Source organism: Scyliorhinus torazame, chromosome 12 (genome assembly GCF_047496885.1).
Source record: "Scyliorhinus torazame isolate Kashiwa2021f chromosome 12, sScyTor2.1, whole genome shotgun sequence".
NCBI classification, from domain to species: domain Eukaryota; kingdom Metazoa; phylum Chordata; class Chondrichthyes; order Carcharhiniformes; family Scyliorhinidae; genus Scyliorhinus; species Scyliorhinus torazame.
In genome coordinates this window covers 34,004,133-34,029,923 of record NC_092718.1, presented here as the reverse complement: position 1 = coordinate 34,029,923, position 25,791 = coordinate 34,004,133, and the positions used below count along the sequence as shown (strand labels likewise).

Sequence of the window (25,791 nt, the reverse complement as noted above, 5' to 3'; positions counted from 1 at the left end):
AGAGTGGTGGGTGCGTGGTATGCACTGCCAGCGGAGGTGGTGGAGTCAGAGTCATTAGGGACATTTAAGCGACTCTTGGACAGGCACATGGACAGCAGTAAATTGAAGGAGTGTAGATTAGGTTGATCTTAGATTCGGATATGTGTTCGGCACGACATCGTGGGCCAAAGGGCCTGTACTGTGCTGTACTGCTGTATGTTCTATACCGCCACCTAACCTGCACAGCTTTGGACACTTAAGGGGCAATTTAGCATTGCCAATCCACCCAGTCGGCACAGCTTTGGCCTATGGGAGGAATGCGGACATTGGGATAATGTGCAAACTCCGCACAGACCGTCACCCAAGGCCAGAATCGAACCTGGGTCCCTGGCGCTGTGAGGCCGCAGTGATAACCACTGTGCCGCCCGCTCTGGAGCGGAGTGGAGGATAGCAAATGTTGTCCCCTTGTTCAAGAAGGGGAGTAGAGACAACCCCGGTAACTGTAGACCAGTGAGCCTTACTTCTGTTGTGGGCAAAATGTTGGAAAGGTATAGGAAAGAGATAGGATGTATAATCATCTGGAAAGGAATAATTTGATTAGAGATAGGCAACACGGTTTTGTGAAGGGTAGGTCGCGCCTCACAAACCTTATTGAGTTCTTTGAGAAGGTGACCAAACAGGTGGATGAGGGTAAAGCAGTTGATGTGCTGTATATGGATTTCAGTAAAGCATTTGATAAGGTTCCCCACGGTAGGCTACTGCAGAAAATACGGAAGCATGGGATTCAGGGAGATTTAGCAGTTTGGATCAGAAATTGGCTAGCTGGAAGAAGACAAAGGGTGGTGGTTGATGGGAAGTGTTCAGACCGGAGTCCAGTTACTAGTGGTGTGCCACAAGGATCTGTTTTGGGGCCGCTGCTGTTTGTCACTTTTATAAATGACCTGGAGGAGGGCGTAGAAGGATGGGTGAGTAAATTTGCAGACGACACTAAAGTCGGTGGAATTGTGGACAGTGCGGAAGGATGTTACAAGTTACAGAGGGACATAGATAAGCTGCAGCGCTGGCCTGAGAGGTGGCAAATGGAGTTTAATGCAGAAAAGTGTGAGGTGATTCATTTTGGAAGGAATAACAGGAAGACAGAGTACTGGGCTAATGGTAAGATTCTTGGCAGTGTGGATGAGCAGAGAGATCTCGGTGTCCATGTACATAGATCCCTGAAAGTTGCCACCCAGGTTGAGAGGGTTGTTAAGAAGGCGTACGGTGTGTTAGCTTTTATTGGTAGAGGGATTGAGTTTCGGCGCCATTAGGTCATGTTGCAGCTGTACAAAACTCTGGTGCGGCCGCATTTGGAGTATTGCGTGCAATTCTGGTCGCCGCATTACAGGAAGGATGTGGAAGCATTGGAAAGGGTGCAGAGGAGATTTACCAGAATGTTGCCTGGTATGGAGGAAAGATCTAATGAGGAAAGGCTGAGGGACTTGAGGCTGTTTTCGTTAGAGAGAAGAAGGTTAAGAAGTGACTTAATTGAGGCATACAAGATGATCAGAGGATTGGATAGGGTGGACATTGAGAGCCATTTTCCTTGGATGGTGATGTCTCGCATGAGGGGACATAGCTTTAAATTGAGGGAGATCGATATCAGACAGATGTCAGAGGTAGATTCATTACTCCGAGAGTAGTAAGGGCGTGGAATGCCCTGCCTGCAACAGCAGTGGACTCGCGAACACTAAGGGCATTCAAATGGTCATTGGATAGACATATGGACGATAAGGGAATAGTATAGATGGGCTTTAGAGTGGTTTCACAGGTCGGCGCAACATCGAGGGCCGAAGGGCCTGTACTGCGCTGTAATGTTCTATGTTCAACAACACCTTGCGTTTAAATTGTGTTTCTAAGCATCGAAAAGCATCTGAAAATGCTTTAGTGGGATATAATGAGAAGACCAATCTGGCCAAAACGGAGACATTGGAAAGAGTGGACAAAAGTTTGTAGATTTCCTTAAAGAATCTGGAGATGGCTGAGGGAGGGACTTCCATGCGTGGGGCCCAGGTGGCTGAGAACATGGGGACCCCACAGCAGATTGGAATCAAATTAATGGGCAGTTTGGGCCACATAGGCTGGAGGAATTGTAGAGATTGGAGTGGGGAAGCAAGTCACGGAGAGATTAAGCATGAGTATGAGAACTTATATTTCAGATGTCGGGGACCAATGTTGTGCTACTGAGAATAAGGATGACAGGGGAAGTGGGTTGTAGATGTGCTGTGGTTTACAAAGGGGTGCCAGATTGAAGGTTGGGAGGGTATTGAAGTCATTGAGTCTGGAAGTTGGAACGTCAAACATCAGAGTTTTTCTTTGCAGCAGAATTAATGTTTTAGATCGATGACCTCCAGCATTTTTATCTCGAGCAGTAAACTGTCGTCGCTTCTCCCCACCATTACCACTGGGGTCTCGAGGAAGTATCCTTGACCCCCCCCTTCTCCCCTCATCTGTGTAGTCCCCTAACAAATTCAAGCTCGCATGTAAGATCGGTTTCTACAAATGTGCTGCTGACCCTTACCTTCTGACCAATGTCTTAGGCTGCACCAGACTTGTTTGCAATCTCAGCATCCTATTTGATCCTGAGCTAAGTTGTGGAACCTCCTGAGCAGAAATAAAACACCAATCCACTTCCACAATATCACCTGCCTCTGCCATAAAGAGGTTGCTGAATCCTTAATTCTTGCCATGTCAGACAAGCCATATAAAACTGTCCCCGAACCCATCTGTAAACTTCAATTTATCTTACTTCCTGCTTGCCCATCATCTCACTCTTGTTGATCCCTGGTGCCTCTCGGTCCTCTAATGCCTCCAAATTCCACTGTGGTTTTGCAACTTGCTTTATTTGTAACTGGCTACAACCCCAACCCCCCAAGCAAGGCATTTCTCTGGCCTTTTATGCCCCCCCCCCCCCCCCCCCCCAGGTGGTCCACGATCAGGAGCTGTCCTCAACTATTTCAGTTTCATGGTCTGTGATACTTGTCTAAATTCTTCCACCTCCCTCCATATTGTTTAATATTCTATATAATATTCACTTTTTTGGTCGTGAACATTATAACATATCTTTGGATTAGAGTTCATCTGTCTAATTAAACCTCCGTGAAGTGCCTTAGTATATTTTGCTGCATAAAAGGCACCATATCAATTAAAGTTGTTGTTGGTGGCATTCGGTTGGTAGCTCCACTGATTGGACAGGTTGTTTTGCTTGCTGGCAGTCTGTTCGTTCTGGGATAGGGATCAGGAAGGGAATGGAATCAATGACCGAGATTGTGGAGTTTGTGGTGGGAACCAGAGACAATGACTTTGGTCATCCCAACGCTTTAACTGCGGGAACCTGCATTCCAGACTACAAGTTGTGCCAGCAATCTGACAGCCAGGCTGCAGGGGGAGGGGTGGAGAGCTGTGTACTGTCAGAGTGTTTGTGCTAAGATTCATCGTGAGGGGGAGAGAGGACGTGTTGACTCATTCGGCTCATCAGTCTATGTGGAGGCTGATTATCATTGTGGTATTCAGTGTAATTAAAGAGAATGTTCTTATAATTTATTTGATGTTAAATGAATGTCTAATATAGCCTGAGAAGCCATTACATGCACTTGGGGCGAATTCAGTACATGTCCTTGCTAATGCCCTTGCTCTACTGCAAACACTTTGTTATTCGATACAGCAGGAAACATTATCCTTTATTCTGATAGTTTTATTGGTGATCAGAAAACACAAAGGGCTGGAAGAGTTGTAGGAGGAAGGGCACAGGTTCATACAGGAGGGAGACCTGAATTCAGTAGGGCCACTTGAACTCCGTGCTGAATTCAAACAGGCCTCATTTTGGCCTTAATCCGCAGTGTGAGAGGCACAGATTTATGGAGTCGAAATAAACATGTAAACACTCCAGGGGCTGTTTAGCACAGGGCTAAATCGCTGGCTTTGAAAGTAGACCAAGGCAAGCCAGCAGCACGGTTCGATTCCCGTAACAGCCTCCCCGAACAGGTGCCGGAATGTGGCGACTAGGGGCTTTTCACAGTAACTTCATTTGAAACCTACTTGTGACAATAAGCGATTTTCATTTCGTTTCATTTCACTCCTTAGGGGGACAGATAAAGTCTGTTCAACTGTCATGCTCTTTAAACTGTACAAAATATGCACGTGTCAGTGATTGTTTAAAAAATAATCTGTGCTGGACTGCTAGGATTGACAGACCACCATCTGTTTCAGCAGTTTCTTTGTTGACATTTCCCTAAGGGCTACTCATTATGAATATTTGGCTGAGTTTCAAAAGCAGTAATTAACTCAGCAGGAGATTCTGAGTTCACAGTTTGACAGATTAAAGAAGCTGTTAAAGGTTTAAGTGTACGGGGGAAAAACTGTTTTCATAAGGGATTAGATGCTTAAGATGTATGATTGGATTTTTCTTCCACTATCAAGTCCATAAAATGAGAGCTGTATTAGATTTTTAGAAGATTTCTTTCCATCTCTACATTGCTCCTGAGTTCTGCCTAGGGTGGATACTAGGTAGTCTGCATTGAGCTGGTATGGAGATATGAGGAGCCATGCGAGGTGGCGGGTGCATGAATTGGTATCAGGATATGAAAGCCATTTGGGATGGGTGTGAGGGGCGAGGAATGGTGGGACCGAAGTCTTCTAAGTTTCAAAGTCTTTGAAAACAACTGGGACAAAGTACCAGAGAACTGGGACGGGCCTTCTAACCAGACATCCTCGGCACTCAGCTGTTCTCCCGAGATGTTTTCCCGGGTCGGTGGGCCGGACTATATTCTGCACTTGACTCCCAGGAACGATCTCCTGATCCAGGGCACTTTTGATCGCAGTGGAACAGGTGATTGAACTACCTGCCTCAGTGACCAAGATTTGGCCCACAGTCTCACCAAAATAACACTGGTCACTGTTTCACCCATGAAGTCCAGATGTTTTGAACACTGAAAAGTCTGGTGAAAGTCAGACTGCAGGAATCTGACAATGGTGAAAGAGGCAAAAGACATCAAAAAGCAGAGGAGAGATGATGGCATAGCTGAGTTTCTAGAAAGAAGGGGTGAGATGTGAATTCAATCAAAACTCATTCAATCAAAACTCATGGTTAAAACTGGGCCCAAAGTTTGCATTTGTTCTGCTATTCAGTGAGTGATACTGACCCGTAAGGAAGTTTATAACTGTAACTCACTCAATATCTTGTGCAAATAAATAAAATCAAATTACTGCGGATGCTGGAATCCGAAACAAAAACAGAAAATGCTGGACATTCTCAGCAGGTCTGACAGCATCTGTGGAGAGAGAAGGGAGCTAATGTTTCGATTATGGTGACTTTTTGTCAAATCACATCTTGTGTGGGTTGGAATAATCAGTGGATAATTATCCACGCGCATGTTCTGGCACCTGAGCCTGTAAACGTTTTTCACAGATTCACAGAATAATACAGCGCAGAAGAGGCCCTTCGGCCCATCGAGCCTACACCAACGCATGAAAAACACCTAACCTACCTACCTAATCCCATTTGCCAGCACTTGGCCCATTATGATGTGCCGTGTGCTCATCCAGGTACTCTTTAAAGGATGTGAGGCAACCCGTCTCTTACCACCCTCCCAGGCAATGCATTCCAGACCGTCACCACCCTCTGGGTAAAAAAGTGTTACCTCAAATCCCCCCTTAACTTCCCGCCACTCACCTTGAACTTGTGTCCCCTCGTGACTGACCCGTCAACTAAGGGGAACAGCTGCTCCCTATCCAACCTGTCCATGTCCTTCAGCCTTAACACTGGTGAAATTCATGATGTCTATGAGGGAAAGCAAGAAGTGGGATGGTTTTTAACTGGCTTAAGTGGATCCACCACAGTAAATTGGGAATTGTTTCAGAAGAGCAGAAGCATTTTACCATGTAATGTATAGTGTGCTGCTTGGGTGGTTTATGTGTAACCCACACCACCTTTCAAGGTTTAAAAAAAAATGTAATCAGGAGATTTAAACATTGCTGGCGAGGCTAGCATTTAATGCCTATAGCTAATTGCCTGTCAACCGCTGCAGTCCCACCCACATGTACACCCACAGTGCTGCTAGGGAAGGAGATTCTGGTTTTGGGCCCAGTGCTGCTAGGGAAGGAGATTCTGGTTTTGGGCCCAGTGACTGTAAAGGAAGGGCAATTATATTTCCAAGTCGGGGTGGTGTGTGATGTGGAGGGGAAGCCTGAGGTGGTCGTGTTCCCACGCATTTGCTGCCCTTGTTCTTCTATTTGGTAGAGTTTGCAGGATTAGAAGGTCCATTGAGATCCCTTTGAGATAATTTGGTTCAACTGCTGTAACCATCACAGGCCATGAAACGGTGCTCTATTGTTAGTGCTCTGTAGTTTATGCTAGCAAGGGTTTTTTTTAAATATAGCGTGCACGTGTCACTATTAAGTCTTGTAACACTATCCGAAACATTACAATTGCTCTGAAAGTTGTCCAATGTTTTCAAATGTTAATTTAATTTGTAAATAGTCAGATTTTGCCTTTTAATTTCAGTAAGTATCCGTGTTCATGCTTTAAAGATACACAGTGAAATGTTTGGCATTTAAAGGAATTCCAATCACTGGTTTGGTAGAAGTTGTATTCTACAGCCACAGGAGATATTGTGGAGAGTAGTAATGATAAATCATTGACAACAAAATCATCTCAATACAATAAGAAATATTCAACCCACTCTCTTTATCTTGGATCTTTAAGCTGACTTTTTTTCATAAATAGATTGTTATGCTGACAGCTGAACTAAATATAATTGGGCAAACTGGAATGATAAATAATCTCCTTTGTTTATTAAGTCAGGAACATTTCAACTTTTGGTCATTTATCTGTGGCTATAAGTCCTACCTGAATGAAAGAACAGTGTTTGGTGCGTGGTTTATGAATTTAAACTGCAGATTTCACACTTCTGTAAGTAAACTATTCTTAACATTTTGGCTGGAGATAGAGTTAGCACTGGGCATATTTGGCCAGCAACTGACTTGGGCCTGGAATCAAAGTGCCTATCCCCAGGGCGGCATGGTAGCACAGTGGTTAGCACTGTTGCTTCACAGTGCCAGGTTCGATTCCCGGCTTGGGTCACTGTCTGTGTGGAGTCTGCACGTTCTTTCCTTGTCTGCGAGGGTTTCCTCCGGGTGCCGTCCGGTTTCCTCCCACAGTCCAAAGATGCGCAGATTAGGTGGACAGGCCATGATAAATTGCCCCTTGGTGCCCAAAAGGGTAGGCAGGGTTACTGTGTTACAGGTATAAGGTGGAGGAATAGGCTTAAGTAGAGTGCTCTTTCCAAGGGCCAAATGGCCTCTTTCTGCACTGTAAATTCTATGATTCAGTGAAAACCAGGGGAAAAAATCAGATTTGTCACTTAATTTGCAACAAATCTGGATGCCCCCCAGCGTTTTGATGCTGTTGACTCCCACTCACCCCAGACTGTTGGAATGTTGATGCTGACTAATTTTTATCGTTTGGATCTGAATTTCAGGCTGGTTCAATCGGAGATTGTCTCACCCAGTGCTAGATTAGAATAAGTAACTTTGTTTTTTTTAAATATTTATGTGTGTGTTCTTATCTCTGTTGCACTGTTCTGATTTTGTGCTTGGTTTGTAGGACAAGGACAAATACCAGTTTGGGAAGACAAAGATTTTCTTTCGCGCTGGGCAAGTTGCCTACTTGGAGAAGCTGCGAGCTGACAAACTCCGAGTCGCCTGCATCCGAATCCAGAAGACCATCCGCAGCTGGCTGCAGCGGAAGAAGTACCTGCGCATGCGAAGAGCTGCAATCACTGTTCAGAGATATGTGCGGGGCTATCAGGCCAGATGGTGAGATGCCTCTCAACTCAATAGATTACTCCTTTAATGTGAACCTATATTGGTGCACCAATCAACACATTGTGCCTTGGAGAGGGTTGGTGGATGATTGCGAGACCTCGCATGTGGGAACTCCGTTTTCATCCGTGCTGCCACTGCGAAATGGGCTAAAGCTGGTGTGCAGGGCAACCCACGTTACCTCCGTGACAAGATAGGGCCTAGGACCTTGTGAATCTGAAAGGAAAATACCGCAGATTGCAAAATTTGGAAATCTGAAATAAAGACGGTAAAATGCTGGAAAGGTTCAGCTGGTTTGGCAGCATCTGTGTAGTGTAAAGAGAGAAGCAGAATTAACGTTTGGAGTTCAATATGACCCTTCTCCGGAACTCACCACTTACAAATTTCCATATTTGGAGAAGGTGTCTGAAGGAATAAAGTCTTGTCTATTGATAAGATATGAATCATATTGTATTTCCTGCAGTCTCCGGATTTTTATTTGTTGACCCGTTCAGCAAGTTTGCAGTATTTTACTCATCGGTGTAGAATAACCAGTGTTGGTGATCGAGTGCTGTAGTTATTTGTACATTTGTTTGCCACTTTACAGCAGTGGTGGTTCTCGATGATGGTTTCAATGTCTGTCAGGCATGGACCACTGTCTTCAATCTCTACACACCCCTTTTCCTGACTGATACAATGAGAGACTATAATTCTAAAAACGTTCCTCCTCCTCACCCATTCAATAATAGTTCAAATATTTACAGGAGCTTTGGATCTTAGTATCCATGATATTGCTACACCAGGGGCTGGTTTAGCACACTGGGCTAAATCGCTGGCTTTTAAAGCAGACCAAGGCAGGCCAGCAGCATGGTTCAATTCCCGTACCAGCCTCCCCGAACAGGCGCCGAAATGTGGCGACTAGGGGCTTTTCACAATAACTTCATTTGAAGCCTACTTGTGACAATAAGCGATTTTCATTTTCATTTCAGTCATGTTGCTTATGCTATTAAAAGTTGATGTTGGCTTGAATCAGAATGACGCAGATTTAAGCATACATCAGGGAAGTACTGAGGGGTGCTGCACTGTCAGAGTTGCCACCTTTCAACGGAGATGTGAAACCATCTGCCTCTCAGATGGATGTCAAGAGACCTTTTGCCACTTCTCACAGAAGAGCAGTGTTGGGCATCACTTGGCAGTGTGGTTGAGCAGAGAGATCTCGGTGTCCATGTACATAGATCCCTGAAAGTTGCCACCCAGGTTGAGAGGGTTGTTAAGAAGGCGTACGGTGTGTTAGCTTTTATTGGTAGAGGGATTGAGTTTCGGAGCCATGAGGTCATGTTGCAGCTGTACAAAACTCTGGTGCGGCCGCATTTGGAGTATTGCGTGCAATTCTGGTCGCTGTATTATAGGAAGGATGTGGAAGCAATGGAAAGGGTGCAGAGGAGATTTACCAGAATGCTGCCTGGTATGGAGGGAAGATTTTATGAGGAAAGGCTGAGCGACTTGAGGCTGTTTTTGTTAGAGAGAAGAAGGTTAAGAGGTGACTTAATTGAGGCATACAAGATGATCAGAGGATTGGATAGGGTGGGCAGTGAGAGCCTTTTTCCTTGGATGGTGATGTCTAGCATGAGGGGACATAGCTTTAAATTGAGGGAGATAGATATAGGACAGATGTCAGAGGTAGGTTCTTTACTCAGGGAGTAGTAAGAGCGTGGAATGCTCTGCTTGCAACAGTAGTGGACTCGCCAACACTAAGGGCATTCAAATGGTCATTGGATAGACATATGGACGATCAGGGAATAGTGTAGATGGGCTTTAGAGTGGTTTCACAGGTCGGCGCAACATCGAGGGTCTAAGGGCTTGTACTGCGCTGTTATGTTCTAAGAACTGGCCATTGTCTATCTTCCACCGCCACCAAAGACATTGAACACAGATCTGTTTTGTAGGGTGATGTCTCGGGGAATGGGTTTGCTCTTTGGATAACTGGTCTTTTTTCTTTCAAATTGTCTTCCAGCTATGCTCAGTTCCTCCGTAGGACCCGAGCAGCCATCCTCATCCAAAAATACCAGCGTATGTATGCTGCTCGGCAGAAATTCCTGCGTATCCGCTCAGCAGCCATTGTTGTTCAGTCTTTTATACGCGGCTTTCGGGGAAGGCGGCAATACAAGGCGGTAAGCAACTACTTTATTAGCTCATTTCATTGCCTTCTCTACAAATGCTGTAATGGGGTTCAGAGGAAGATCCAGAAAGAAATAGCATGCCACAACGTTGCTTCCATCATTATGGAATATTGCTATTACTCTGTCACAATTAAATGATGTGCATATTTTGTATATGGGAACCTCACTATTTTGGCATTAATTGTTGTACGTGGAAGTACTGTACCAAAATAAAGGTGGTTAGTGCTGGTAAATGAAACCGGATATCCCAGTGTAACATGGTTAGATGTAGCGTAAATCTCCCACCGCTCTGCCCCAGCAGAGTCTCAGCCTGAACCGCACAACCTGAACAGCCCCCAATACGATGTACAGTGTTCCAGCTTCTCATTTTGCACATCAGCCCTCCTCGGCAATCCATTCTGTGTGGCGCATAAGGAAGCTCGCCAGTTCGCACCAGATGGCCAACCCAATATGGCAGGGCATCTCTGCTGAAGAGACCGTGAACCTAGCCATTTGAACACAGGTGCTGTTGGCCACTGTCTAAAACCACTGGCCCCAAGTCTCTCGCTTGATTGTTTCATATGTTGAATGGCACAGTGGCAGGATGCAAATAAGCAACCATGATGGAGACAGATATTTACGTCGCCATCACTTATATGTGTGACGTGGCATGCGGCAGTGAAGTTGCAAATTCCGTAATTGTGAGTTGCTTCAAAAGCTGTGCATTAAATCCATTGAATTAATGAGATGATTGCGTTCTCAGTTAGTGCATTCACCTCTTGTTAGAGGTTGTGGGTTCAATCCAGAATTAAGCACCAAAGCAGTCGCCAAATACCTCCAATGCCAAGGATGAGCTGCGCCATTAGGGGCGCCATCTTTTAAATACAACAAACCCAAGTTTCCCTGGAACTGCTTAAATAATTTTTGTGGTCTCTTAACCGGTAGCCCTTGTCAAGCCAACCTGACCAAGTTGCAGAGATAAGGTAGATAGTCAACATCTTTTCCCAAAGGTGGAGGAGTCTGGAACAAGAGGGCATAGGTTTAAGGTGAGAGGAAAGAGATACAAAAGAGACCAGAGGGGAAATCTCTTCACACACAGAGTGGTGAGCATCTGGAATGGGCTGCCAGAGGCAGTGGTAGAGGCGGGTACAATGTTGTCCTTTACACAGCAGTTAGACAGTTCCATGGGCAGGGTGGGTACAGAGGGATATGGGCCAAATGCAGGCAGGTGGGACTAGCTTAGTGATAGAAGCTGGGCGGCATGGACCAGCTGGGCCGAAGGGCCTGTTTCCATGCTGTAAACATCTGTGACCAGCAAGTGGCAACCTGATCAGTTAGTTAATTTGCTGGGATGGGGCTTGGGATCCTGCTCTGCGCACATTGTCTGCGACATTTGCTGACGTGATGACATCTCAAAAGTAATTCGGTGGATTTAAAGAAGAATCTGTGGAGGCGATCAGAATTTAAAGTTCATTTGTTCCTTCGAGGGCCAGGTCCATTGCCAGCACCGTTTCTGATGCAGGCGTGATGAGGCTTCTGTTAAAACTTTGTGTGGGTGTCTTTAAAACCTTTTCCCATTTGCAAACAGATCCTCCGGGAACAAAAAGCTATCATTCTTCAGAAGCACGTGCGTGGCTGGATGGCGAAGTGCAAATACAAGAGGACCCACCTCGCCATCATCTACCTGCAGTGTTGCTATCGCCGCATGATGGCCAAGCGCGAGCTTAAGAAACTGAAGATTGAAGCAAGATCTGTAGAGCACTACAAAACCCTCAATATAGGCATGGAGAACAAGATTGTACAGCTGCAGTGCAAAGTCAACAACCAGGTAACCCCAGTGTTTATCCAGTACTTGGAGGTCTCCTCTGACAGACAAATTAAATCAGTTTCATCATCTGTACAGTAACATTTTTCTCTTCAGAGTCAAATCCATGTGAAGCAGCAGTTATACTCGCAGTGCTAGTCTGCACCCGTAGGTTATAAAGTGCAGTGGCTCGACTTGTATTGTAGGCTATTACTTGTCCCTCTCCCCCACCTGCACATGTGTGCCTACACTTGTCTACATCCCAGCTGATCTGCTGTGGAAACTTTCATCCGTGTCTTTGATACCTCCAGGCTGGACTGTTCCAATGCACATCTGCCTGGCCTCCCACATTCTACCCTCTGTAAAATTGAGGTCATCCAAACCTCTGCTCCTTGTGGCCTTACTCACGCTAAGTGCCGTTCACCTATTACCCGTGTCCGCTGGCCTGCCTTGACTCCCGAGCAAGCAATACCTCGATTCTTATATCTCTCATCCTTGCTTTCAAATCCCTGCATTGCCTCGTCTCTCCCTATCTCTAACCTCCTCAAGCCGCACTCTTGCTGCTCTAATGCTGGCCTCTTGATTTTAAGCGCTGCACCGTGAGTTCCTGTGCCTAGGCACAAAGCTCTGAAATTCCCTCCTTAAACCTCTCTGCCTCTCTCCACCTCCCTTTTCACTTTAAGGCACCCGGTAAAGCATACCTCTTTGACCAAGCTTTTAGTCACCTACCCTAGTATCTCCCTGAATGGCGCTGCATCAAGTTTGACTTCATAACACACCCGTGAAGTGCTTTGGGGACTTTTGTCACATTAAAAGTGGCACTAAGTAAGTGCAAGTTGTTGCTGCTGTTGTAGAGTTAGTTAATCTCATCAACTGGGGTGACAAAATTGACTGCTCCCCCCCGTCCCCCCCCATTGTTGTGCAGACCCTTGCTGCAAATGTACTGATTGGACCCTGGGTGGAAATGGGACCAGTCTTGGTTGTGACGTCCTTCACACTTTCAATGTCGGTGGACTAAATTGAGGCCCATTAATTTATAATAGCCACTATCACTGGAGGGTGATTGCAGCCAATGGGAACATATTCTTGTGATGGAGTCAACACTTCAGAAGAGGAGGGAAGGGCATTGGAGAATTGGTGGTCAGGGTAATGTGAGGAGGTGGATAAAGTACAATGAGTATTTTAGCAGGCAGCTATTGCTAATTCTTTTTTTAGTCGCATTGGATTGTCAGTGCAGACTTGAACAAAAGGAGTATTTATTTAATTATTTATTCTTGGGATGCGAGTCCTGCCGGCAACGCCAGTGTTTATTGCTCAAACCTAATTGCTATTGACTGAGTGACTTGAGAGGCCATTTCAAAAGGCAGTTAAAAGAGAGCCACATTGCTCTTGGTCTGCAATCACATGTCGGCCAGACTGGGTAAGGATGGCAGATTTCCTCAGTGAAAGACAATAGTGAACAAAATGGGTTCTTGCAACAATCTGTAAGTTAATCATTATTAATAATGAGACTAGCATTTTACTCCGGATGTAATAATCCCCCCCTCCCCCGGCCTCTGTGGTGGGATTTGAACTCCTGTCTTCGGGGCATTACTTTGGCCCCCCGATTACGAGCCCAGCAACATTCCCATATAATAATGATAATCTTTATTATTGTCACAAGTAGGCTTACATTAACACTGCAATGAAGTTACTGTGAAAATCCCCTAGTCGCCACACTCCGGCGCCTGTTCTGGTACACTGAGGGAGAATTCAGAATGTTCAAATGACCTAACAACACATCTTTCGGGACTTGTGGGAAGAAACTGGAGCACCCGGAGGAAACCCACACAGACATGGAGAACGTGCGGACTCCGCACCGACAGTAACCCAAGCCAGGAATTGAACCTGGGACTCTGGTGCTGTGAAGCAGCAGTGCTAGCCACCATGCTACCGTGCCGCCCATATGCTACTGTCCCTCCTGTCACTATACGTTGGTGAATAGACAGCCATGGTAAATTATCTACATAATACCCGTACCAGCCTCCCCGAACAGGCGACGGAATGTGGCGACTAGGGGCTTTTCACAGTAACTTCATTGAAGCCTACTCGTGACAATAAGCGATTTTCATTCATAATATGGCACGTGTGTATAATGTAGATTCTATATCTGTTTGTATTTTCTCCCATCCTTTCCTTGACCGAGACGCATATAGTGCATTTTTTTTAAGCCTTTACTATATTTCCGTTCCTCCTCCCCAATAAGCCCATTCCCTAGCTCCACTCAGGGCTACATTTCCGCTCTCCCAGATAACTGAATGGTGACCCTTTAATTCACTTTGCCATTCACTCGGCTGCTGACCCCCCCTATCCCTCCTCTCTTTCGATGCAGACTAAAGAGATGAAATCTCTGCTGGAGAAGTTGGGTAACTTGGAGAACACCTACACCCACGAGACGGACAAGCTACGGACTGAGGTTGATCGGCTTCGTGCCAGTGAAGAAAGTGCCAAAGTGTCCTCCAACAAGGTCACCAGCCTGATGGAGGAGATCGTCATTCTCCGCAAGGAGCTCAAGGAAACTCAGGCGCAGAAGAAACGCCTCGAAGAAGGAGCAGATAAATACAAAGCGGAAACCGATCTGGTGAGAATTTCCTGGGTTGTGAGAATTTTTCTGAAAATAAAACTACCTTTTATAAAAAAAATCCAAAAAAAATCAAAAAAATATTAAATGTTGGAAGGTAATTTTTTTTCTTCATTATATAAACACAAGTACCTCGGGATGACCTAATTCGTTCAGAGAAGATTATATTAGTTTCTGATGCAGCTGCTGAATCAGTCTCCATTCTTCGTAGAGTGAGATTAAAAATACCCATATGTGGCAGTCCTGTGGAGTGGGGGGATTGGGGATTACAGAACTGAATGGCGATGCGGAGGCGGTTACATGGCACAGTATTAGCAGCGAAGACGGGGAAAACAATCAAGCTTGTCCTTTGCTATCCTTCCTTATAGATGGTGTCCCAGCTTAAAGAGCAGAACTCTCTGCTGAAGAATGAGAAAGAGGAGTTGAATCGTCGAATCCAGGAACAGGCCAAAGAGATAACAGGTGACCTTTCCATGCCTTGCAGAGGGAGACTTCCAGCCTGCGGAGGCAGTGGAGCTTCAAGGGTGCCGCCTGACTGACTGACATGGTCACAAGAGGAACGTTGTGTGGGGGGGGGGGAGAAATCATTCGCGAGCATAGTCCCCTGCAATTTGTTAAGAGTTGGGGGGGGGGGGGGGGGGGGGCGGGGGGAATGAGAACAGTCTCTTTTCTTGAGCAAAACCGAGTGAGAGTTGGCAGGCACGTTTTCAGTTATGTAGTCTCCTAGCTATTAACTTACAATTCGCCCTCCCTGACAGGTTCCCAATGTCCAGCAGACCAGGCGATGTAGGCATGAGGAGATTGGCGATCTTAAAATATTGTTTGATGGACATCTCTCTGCAAACCAGAAGCTCAAAATTATTTTTCTTTTTAACTTTTTTTTAAACTTGCATAGTGATAATGTCACTGGACCGGTAAGTAAATCCAGAGGCCCAGACTAATGCTCTGAGGACATGGGTTCAAATCCCACCACAGCAGCTGAGTGGAATTTAAACCCAGTTAATAAATCTGGAATGTAAAGATCATCTCTGCTGATGTTGATTGTCATTAACTATCCGGTTCACTGATGTCCGTTGGCTGGTAACAATGCTGTTATATCCCATTGCAGAATCGATGGAGAAGAGGATGGAGGAAGAGACCAAACAGCTTGAGGTAGACCTCAATGACGAAAGATCGAGGTACCAGTCTCTGCTTAACGAGTTCTGCCGATTGGAGGAACGCTATGATAACCTGAAGGAGGAAATATCTTTGGTCGTAAGAGTCTTGAATAAATTTTCATTCAGTGAATTGAAATGTTAAGCATGGGTGTTCCACTCGAGGCTTCACTATGGTCCTGCTCTTCTTTTGGCCCCTTTGCCTTTGGTACTCCACAAACTACAATCACCCTATTTCGCAACACGCAATCCGGCATCCCAAACTCTCCTCTCCATCATTGTACCCAAATTGGTTTCTGGGCTTACTCCACTCCTATCTCCTGAAGTGATAGGTCCCAACACATACTCTCCACCCATCTAGTGCCATTGACATCTCACTTTCCCCGTAACGATTGGCCATTTTCTCACATAGTCAGCTCTTGTCCACCCGAGCACCTATTCCCTTGCTGGGCCCAACCCTGCCACGTTTTCTTTCCTTCCCCCAGACTATTTCCTGCTCCCCGACTCTCCGGTGTAATCTTTCACTTGCCTGTAAAATATTTTCACACGTTTTGACTCTCTGTCGGGAGCAGTAGAGAAATGGCAGAACAGAAGGAAAAGGAGGAGGCGTGGTCCGTACATGTCCTCGAGCCTGCTTCACCATTCAATACGATTGTGGAATCATATCGGATATTGCTGCGCAGATGGGGGGTCAACTGCCCATTAGGGGTCATGTCGGGCCTCTGCCAGAGCTGCTCAGCTTGGCCCCCCCCTGACCTTTCCCCATGACCCTGCAATCTTTTCTTTTCAGGCGCTTATCCAATTCCCTTTTGAAAGAAACTATGAGTAAATCTGCCTTCACCACAAACTCAGGCAATGCCCTCCATATCCTGACCACTCGCCGTGTAACAATGTTTTTCCCCATGCCACTCCTCTGCTGGTCACCCTCTGTCGGCTCTGTCAATGGGAACATGCTCCCTCCATCTCCTCAGTCAAGACCCCTCGTGATTTTGAACGGCTCTATCGAATTTCCTCTCAACCTTCTCTGCTAACAGAGAAACAACCCCATCTTTTCCAGTTTCTCCGTGGCTTCTCCAGTCTGGGAGAATCTCGGATCTTCTGCTCCAACCCCGCTTTCCCACCTGTTTCCCATATCCCTGTATTCTGCGAGATTCATCCCCAACTTTGAATATGCTCAACAATGCAGAATTCGGAACCCTCTGGGATAGAGAATTCCGAAGATTGACCACCCTCTTGAGTGAGAAAACTTCTCCTGGTCTCAGTCCCAGATGATTTGCTCCTCATCTCGAGGTTGCGCCTGTGTTCTAGATTCCCCAGCCAGGGAAAAACAGCCTTTTGGTGTCTGACCTGTCAAGCCCCCTCGGAATCTTGAATGAGATGACCTTTCCTTCTAAACTCGGAGAATATAGGCCCAATTGGCTCAACCTCTGACCATAGGATGATCCTCTCATCACAAGTTCCAATTGAATGAGCCTCCATGTAAATCCTTGATCTTCCGACACTATTTGTCCAAAAGGTCTTTCAATCCTGTAAATTTGCTGCCCATCCCAGTAAATTCAGAATTGGGTTGGTGTCCAATTCTACCGGCTCCTTGTCATATCTGGCACAGTAACCAACTCCTCCCAGTGTTATCAGGCTTGGCAGCTGTCTGCGGGGGGGGGGGGGGGGGGGGAGGGGGGGATCACAGTTGAGTGTGATCCCGTCCTCACTCTGATGTTCACGCCTGCGCACTTTCCACAAGTTGTCGCGCTATTTGGATCAGGCCCACTTGCCTATTTGTTCTTATTTTTCACTCCCTCCCACACTCGAGGTTGCTGCGCCCAACCATAATGTCTCACTGCTGCTTCGGCAAGCATAGAATCTGTACAGTTAGCTCAGCACGGACCGGGGTTCAGGCTGGGAACGTCCTTGCTTCTAACCTCCAGTCCTCCATTTAACGGAGTCGCCTGGGATTGTGCCTTTCTGAGCAATGTTTACCAAGAGTTGGGGGAGGCAAAGTCAACGGTGCACCTTAGATTTGAGTGGACGAGCCCCCTTCCCCCCCCCAGATAGGCGAAGGATGGAACCGAAGCCAATCTTTCCTCAGTTTAGATTTATTCACAGTCAAATATTACAAGTATATACCTCCTAACTCAACCCTCCACCCCCAGTGACTTTTCACATGTCTCAAGTAACAACCCAATCAATGCCCTCCATCTGCATATAATTAACCATAAATGATATACAATTAACATCCCATACATTATCATAGCAGCCATGATCAAAGGAATTGTTCTAAACTTTAGTCTGGTCTACAATGGGATCAATAAATCCCTGCGCGGAACATTGTTATTCCCCTGTTAACACAATACATGCATAACTAACTCCCTCTTAATTTTTAATCCTGTTTATGAACACGTGGGGAGGGAATGTAATTAATTCCTCACTAGTGATGGGCAGTGAATGATATCACTTTTAATATTGATATTAATTGACTTGCATTGCTCACAATATTATCACAAGATTTTGTAAAAACTGAAGGAAAATGGCACGTGTGGTATGTACAAATAGCTAAAACTTTTATGATAAATAACTCTGATATTACTTCACAGAGTTTGTAAGCCCGACCTCTATACTAAAGGATAGCCTTTGATTAGATTGGTTGTAGTAGTTAGATTGAAGCAACTCATTGGAGGTTTTGCGCACCCATTTCCAGAATGTTACAAGGCCTGGTCACAGACGGACAGACTCCACCCACAGTAGCAACGAGTCGGAATACACCTACAACTCCCTGCTTTCCTCGGAGCCTGGAGAATCCGAGGATGGGACGAGAAAAATGGAGGTTGGTACCATCCTTCACCAACTCTTTGTCCTGAGAGAGAGAGAAGAGGGGTCCAGCATCAATCTGGTGCGAAACAAAGTTAAGACTGGTAGTGGACAGTTAGAGTGATCAATGTGTGGAATTCCCAAATAATAAAAAAACACAGAAACTAGGAGAAATACTCTGCAGGTCTGGGTCAGAATCTGTGGAAAGAGAGAGAAACTGAGTTAACGTTCATGTCTCACATTTCATTGGAACTGGGAGAAGTTAGAAATGCAATAGAAGTTTTGAGCAAGTGAAAGTGGGTGGGTGAGAAGAAGAACAAATTGGTGACTGGGTGGAGGGGGAGAAATTAAGGAGAATAATAATAATCGCTTATTGTCACAAGTAGGCTTCAATGAAGTTACTGTGAAAAGCCCCTCGTCGCCACATTCCGGCGCCTGAATGGGGAGGCTGGTACAGGAATTGAACCCGCGCTACTGGCATTGTTCTGCATTACAAGCCAGCTGTTTAGCCCACTGTGCTAAACCAGCCCCATTGAATTAAAGGACAAAAAGATTCATAGTACAAGGCTGTGGGACAAGTAACAAAATAAAGGTTCTGTCCAGAGGAGGTGTGAATGGCAGCATCGTGTGTCGCTGCTGTACGAAAGCAACAAAAAAGAAAGAAAGAATGAAACAAGGAAAAAGCCAGATCAGCCAAGGGAAAGGAAACAAAATGGGGTGTGGGGTGATTTGTTTCACTCCGTGTTGATTCTGGCGACATTCTTCCACCTAACCCAGATGATAGATAAGCAGCAAATGCGTTGGGGATGCAGTAGGGCATATGGTGCACTTTTGCCAATGGCTGAAGGGAGAGATCTGTGAGAGGCAGATTCTGTCACAGTCTTGCACGTGAAATGGTTTTCCGGTGTGGCCATGGGTTGCTGCTTTCCGTGTCGGTGCCTATTGTTACATTGAAAAGGCTGTGAACGGCTTCTGTAAAAATGTGCAATTTCCTCCTCGGAATGGTAGAGTTAGCAAAAAACCTTGCAATCGTTAAAGGAACAGCTGGTCACCGATGTAGGGGTAACTCTTGGGGTGGAATTTTAAGACTGGCGAGCGATCAGATTTTCAACCTGGCCAGGCACAGTGCTGCAGTGGCCAGAGGCGGTACTGCAGCACTCTGCCTGGGATTAAGTACCAGGATCTTGGAAAAGATAAATAATGGGGGTTGAATGGTAGGGGACACCGGAGGGTGGGTAGGGGAGGGCTCAAGAGGGGTTGAAGGCCAGTGGACGGAGAGTCCCGGATATCCAATGTCCTGGAAGGGGTGGGTTCCCCACTCTGAAAGGGCCTTCTGAGTGAGGAGAAGTGTAAATGTAATTTTCCCACCACTCTAAAAATTGAGACTGGGCAGGATAAGGCCCTTAAGTGGCCCCTTGATATGTGAATGGGTGGGTTTCCCACCCGAGGCCCTGCCTGCCCAAGCATAAAATTCAGTCTGGGTTTGGGTGGGAATATTCCCTGGGGAAATCCCGTCCAATCAATTTTACACTCTCCCCGCCCACCTCGGAAACTGCCTCCGGGGCAGGATGTGCCTGTGATGTTATGGAAGCATGAGTGCACAGAAAGAGGCCATTCAGCCCATCGAGTCCATGCCAGCTGTCTGTACAGAAATGCAGTCAGTCCCATTTCACCATTCTATCATTGCAGTTCCATCAATTACCCATTCAGTTTCCAGCTGAATTCACCTCTCTAGGTGAATTGAGCTGCAAAGACCTGAATGTCTGACTGATCTAAAACAAACTATTTCTTGCAAAGTCGCACAAATTTAGAAGTGCTAATTAACTGGCTTTCTCTTTGAACTTAAAACCCTGGTACAATTGTATTTAGTTCTAGATGGGGGGATTAACGAGTGGCTCTAGATAATCTACTTACAGAGACTCAATACAAATCTTCTAACTGTCTATCTTATTTGAAGCTGAAAGTGAATTTGAAGACTTGAATTCCAAATCCTCTCTGTTCCTCATAATTCACAGTGACCCAGTGAAACTCCCAATAACATTTAATCAGTGTCGCTCCTGCAGTGACCAGGGTGGGACACATGGCCAGTTGATCTATCCCGCCTTTTGTGTTGTGAAATGCATCAATAATTGAGGTTGGTTTAGCACAGGGCTAAATAGCTGGCATTTAAAGCAGACCAAGGCAGGCCAGCAGCACGGTTCAATTCCCGTACCAGCCTCCCCGAACAGGCGCCGGAATGTGGCGACTAGGGGCTTTTCACAGTAACTTCATTTGAAGCCTACTTGTGACAATAAGCGATTTTCATTTCATCAATTTTCATTATTTTCATAATTGTTCTGTTTGGAGCAGGAATTGCCTGACCAGAAGGGCACTCTGGATATGTCCCTGTTCCTGAAACTACAGAAGCGTGTGACTGAGCTGGAGCAGGAGAAACAGGCCCTGCAAGAGGAGCTCGATAGGAAGGAGGATCAAGTGCTAAGGAACAAAGCAAAGGTAATGCCCAGAGCATCACAGGTTTTGTGATGGTAATTGCTTCAAACAGTCATGGGATCATATCATGGCACCAGTCACAAGGAGGCCATTCAGCCTATTGAGCCTGTGCTTACTCTTTGAAAGAGCGTTGAAGCACGATCCTAAGTGGTGCTCTTTTTGGACTCATTGAGTGCATTCCATATTGGATACATGCGCAGAAGCAGGCCACTCGGCCCACCCTCATGGCTGCCTATTTGATTTACAGGAGAATCGCATGTGGACAGTTTGTTATTCCTGTGGTGGATAATTGATGTCCCTTACTTCCACCGGTTATGACTCATACGGGCCTCACTGGGTAGGGATGACCCACTACCCCGTGGAACTTGCAGAATACGAGCCGATAAGGGCAACCCTGAACAAGTTCATGTGTCATGTGAGATAGATAGGTTCATGATGAGTAAGGGGATCAGGGGTTATGGGGAGAAGACAGGAGAATAGGGATGAGAAAATATCAGCCATGATTGAATGACGGAGCAGACTCGATGGGCTGAGTGGCCTAATTCTGCCCCTATGTCTTATGGTCTTTGTATCAATAGAGTCGGCCAGTTAGGCACCGACAAGTGAAGACCAGTAGGGGACTACTGGATCTCTACATAATAGTTAATGTGTTAAATAAAATAACTTCTGTTTTCCTCTACAACTCGGTGTGGGCTCCTTTTGTTGCACCGTACAAAACCACCCTTAAAAATGATCCACGCTCTTGATTGGCTGTGGTGTGCTCTGCTCATGGTCGTTTTGGGATTCCCTTTTATTCGTGTAAATAGTTTTTTTCACAAGAACAGCAGTCTGATTTTTCCCCCTTTATCTCTTTATGAAATGTCCCCTACAAAGGAACAGGAAAAGGCCATTCAGCCTCTTGAACCCACTCCATCACTCAGTTAAACCATGGGTGCAATTCAGCTCCACTCACCCGCCTTCATGTCCATCTCCATTTATATTCCTATCTCATAAATATCTGTCCCCCCCGCCCCCCGCGTGCTAAAGTACTTCCTGATTTCTAAGCTCAGGTTTACTTGCTGTGGTGCGGTGCCCCAAAGCTGAAAGCGGAACTAATGTGGTGTCTGATCCAAGACTTTGTGCAGCTGAAGCATCACTTCCTCCAGCTGCCGTCACCTAGCTGCAGTTCGAGCAAGTCGTCGTCTATCCAGGCTAGAGTTAAGATTGAAGTCGGGACCCGATGATACCACTGGATTTTGATCTTTCTTAAAGGAATCTGCTGGTTGCATTGTTGTCTACTCGATAGAGCAGGTTAAAGAGAACATTATTCATTCATGGGATGTGGGCATTGCTGGCCGGGCCATGATATCTTGCCCATCCCTAATTGCCCTTGAGAAGGCGGTCCTCTGCAGTCCCTGAGGTGTACTCCCACAGTGCTGTTCGGGAGGGAGTTCCAGGATTTGATCCCAGTGACAGCGAAGGAACGGCCGATTACATTTCCAAGTCAGGATGGTGAGTGACTTGGAGGGGAATTTCCAGGCGGCGGGGTTCCCAGGTATCTTCTGCCCTTGTCCTTCTAGATGGTGGTGGTCATGGGTTTAGAAGGTGCTGCCTAAGGAACCTTGATGAGCTCTTGCAGTGCATCTTGTACGCACGGCTGCCAAATAGGACGAAGCTGGGATCCAGGTAGGTAAATTCTGGCAATTGAACTGCTCGCATTGTAGAGCTATTACAGGTGGAGTGTTGAGATAATACAGGTGGAGCATCCTTCATCTGAAACCCTCTGGACTGGTTGCATTTCGAATTTCAGGTAGCCTTTGGCTTGGGGATACCACATATAAACTTGCATTACAATAGCCTAAGCCAAGGCTAGCTACAGTCTAAAGTAAATAAAATGGTTAGAAAAGATGTCACTGAATAATAAGTAAAGGATACGTGTGGTAGGTATCTTTTGGCACGTTCACCACAAAATCTACGCGGTAAACAGTGCAGACAAACTACTAGACTTCCCGTTCTAAAGGTTGATGAGGTTCAAATGGAAATGTGGTTATTGGATGTATTTGGATTTATGGATGAAGGATACTCGACCTGTACTTGGCCCACGAGGCCAGATTGCACAGGGATTCAAGGGAGAGAACAATTTAGTTTCTGGCACCTGCCTGGTGGACGGAGGAGCCTTTTTTCTGGGCCCTGGGCCTTTCCCAGGTTAGATCATCAAATCCCGGGAGGAAACTGGGACAGGAGAAATACTGATTGTATTTCCTTAGTGGAATGATTTGTAAAGTTGTGGCAAATTGACTCCACCTTTCTCATTTTGCTTTGTGCTTCTCCCCAGGATGCCGAGGACCAACGGGTTCGAGCCAGGGGAGCTGAACTGGAGTATGAATCGCTCAAGGTACACCTGGCACGGGCGGCATGATCTATTCCTGTCCTCCATTGGGGTTCTTCAGCGTGTGGGTGTGGGGGCAGAATTTGAGAACTAGGATATGTTTTCCTAGGCTTCATGTCGAATGCTCCATCCGGAATGCTTTCACTTTGAAACTTCTCACGGGGACGCCAATGGACAGAAAGACTTGAGGGGTGGGATTCTCCGACTGACGGGATTTCCCATTGTGGCGACCCCATGCCGCCGGGAAACCATGGGCGTGGGTGCACTGCCGGCGCAACGAAGAATCCCGTCGGCGGAGAATCCAGCCCAAGTTTATTTTTAATAAGCAGAAACAAGTGTGGGCCATTCGGCCCCTCCAACTGGCTCCACCATTCAATAAGATGATAGCTGACCCCGCTCAGTTCCCAAGAGCTGGCACAGGTAGCGGGCCGTGGGTTTGGAAGGTGCTGTCTAAGGAGCCGGGTTCTGTCTTCTAAAATCTCTTCCATCTAATCTTGGCCTCTCATTCTAGACCTGTGTATTCTCTCCCCCCCTTTCTGATTTCAAAATAATTCCATATTCTCTTGGTACCTTTGAAAACAGGCTCAATGGTTCAGGTCTTTGGAGGTTTGAATCCTACCTGGCACAATCGCTTTGCTACCACTCGTTCAGCTGGCAGAGCAGAGGGTTGCTCATTACAGCTGTTCCTGTGCTTGATGTCAACCTGAAGGTGCTGCCTGAAACGCAGTGGAGTTTGGTGAAGGTTCAAAGAAAATGTGACCAGCAGCTCCACCTAGTGGTGTAAAGCCAAATTCCTGCTCCACAGGTTATGTTACTCATAGGCCGAATGTCACAGAATCATAGAATTTACAGTTCAGACAAAGTCTATTCGGCCCAACGAGTCTGCACCGGCCCTTGGAAAGAGCCCCCTACCTAAGCCCAAACCCCCACCCTATCCCTGTAACCCCACCCAACTCACCCAATCCTTTTGGACACTAAGGGCAATTTAGCATGGCCAATCCACCTAACCTGCACATTTTTTTGGACTGTGGGACCCATGCAGACACGTGGAGAAAGTGCAAACTCCGCACAGACAGTGACCCAAGCCAGGAATCGAACCTGGGACCTTGGAGCTGTGGAGCAACTGTGCTAACCAATATGCTACCGTGCCCCCCAATATATGCTCCACTTGGGAATATCGGTGTTCACCGTCATTGCAACTGTGAAACTGAGAGCGACTGCTGGTGTCCACACAAACACTAAGTGCAGAAATCTCTAAAAGGTGCTATCAGTGAATCCCAGGCCCAAATGTTACGCTCCCCTGCCAGCAGGTGGGTGCAGGGAGATGGCGGGAGGAGAGGGGAGCATGAAATAGCAATGCTGGACTTACCATTGGGTTCCAGCTTATAACTTTGGGTGTGTCCCCCCCCCACCCCCCCTCCCCCATCTTTTCTTCTAAATTTAGAGTGCCCAATTCATTTGCTTTCCAATTAAGGGGCAATTTTGCGTGGCCAATCCACCTACCCTGCACATCTTTGGGTTGTGGGGATGAGACCCACGCAGACACGGGGAGAATGTGCAAACTCCACACGGACAGTGATCCAGAGGCGGGATCGAACCTGAGACCTCGGCGCCGTGGGGCAGCAATGCTAACTACTGCGCCACCATGCCCCCCCCCTCCCCCAACCCACTTAAGGTCCGGCACAACCGAGCGGACGGCCAATCTGATTGGCTGGCAGCTCGCTGAGGTATGATTTGCTCCTGAATTGGAGGGGGCAGAGGTCTTGCCTGCAGCCACGGAATGCTGATTGGAGTGTGAAATGGCAGTGTGGCTGCCGACTCTCAGATAACAAGATGCAAAACCCTGGCATCCTGAAGATCTGCCCCGTTCCTCCTTAGACCGTGCTGATGAAGTCTCTACAAATGAAAATCTTTAGAAATCACTTGATTTTGACACGGACGTCAAACTTTTACGCTACTAGTCTCACTGTAAAAACCCAACCTAAATGTTGCATTGTTGAATGAGATGTAGCTGAATGGCTTACTAAGCCACGATTACGAATTACTTTCTGGCTCTGATAAACTAATTCTGTGGGGGGAAGCACCCGGGTCCCTGGAGCCGGGATCGAACCTGGGACCTCGGCGCCGTGAGACTGTAGTGCTAACCACTGCGCCACCGTGCTGCCCTTTATTATTTTTTAAAAATATTTTTTTATTCTCCTTTTTCACATTTTTCCCAAATTTACACCCAACAATAATCAGTAACGAATGTAATGTCAACCCCCATATCAATAACAACGGTCCCGTCCTCCCATCAAACCCCCAGACATTGGCCTGCATGTTAACATAAACAAATGACAAAAAGGAATCACCCACAGTCACCATTAACACACAGTCCCCCTCCCCCAACCCTCCCAGCTCCCAACACCCCGAATGTTCGGTGTGATCCAATTCTCGAAAGTGCATAATGAATAACGCCCATGAATTGCAGAACCCCTCCATCCTTCCCCTCAGTTCAAATTTGAACTTTTCAAACGTCAAGAATTCCAACAGGTCCCCCCGCCACGCCAGGGCACAGGATGGAGAGGTTGATCTCC

At 46.5% G+C, this 25,791-nt stretch overlaps 1 protein-coding gene across 9 annotated transcripts in view; it reads left to right on the top strand.

The window, feature by feature from the left end:
- The window catches only part of myo5aa (myosin VAa), a 275,595-nt gene that overhangs the window by 182,999 nt on the left and 66,805 nt on the right, over nt 1-25,791 (top strand). For 6 of the 9 annotated variants that reach the window (XM_072470649.1, XM_072470655.1, XM_072470654.1 and 3 more), the window contains 9 exons: nt 7,619-7,830; nt 9,830-9,986; nt 11,563-11,802; nt 14,150-14,398; nt 14,767-14,860; nt 15,507-15,652; nt 18,248-18,373; nt 20,707-20,850; nt 23,162-23,221. In XM_072470649.1, the coding sequence (XP_072326750.1) occupies nt 7,619-7,830; nt 9,830-9,986; nt 11,563-11,802; nt 14,150-14,398; nt 14,767-14,860; nt 15,507-15,652; nt 18,248-18,373; nt 20,707-20,850; nt 23,162-23,221 (1,428 nt within the window). The remainder of the gene's footprint in view (nt 1-7,618; nt 7,831-9,829; nt 9,987-11,562; nt 11,803-14,149; nt 14,399-14,766; nt 14,861-15,506; nt 15,653-18,247; nt 18,374-20,706; nt 20,851-23,161; nt 23,222-25,791) is intronic. The other 3 variants (XM_072470653.1, XM_072470657.1, XM_072470658.1) reach the window with 1 other exon arrangement.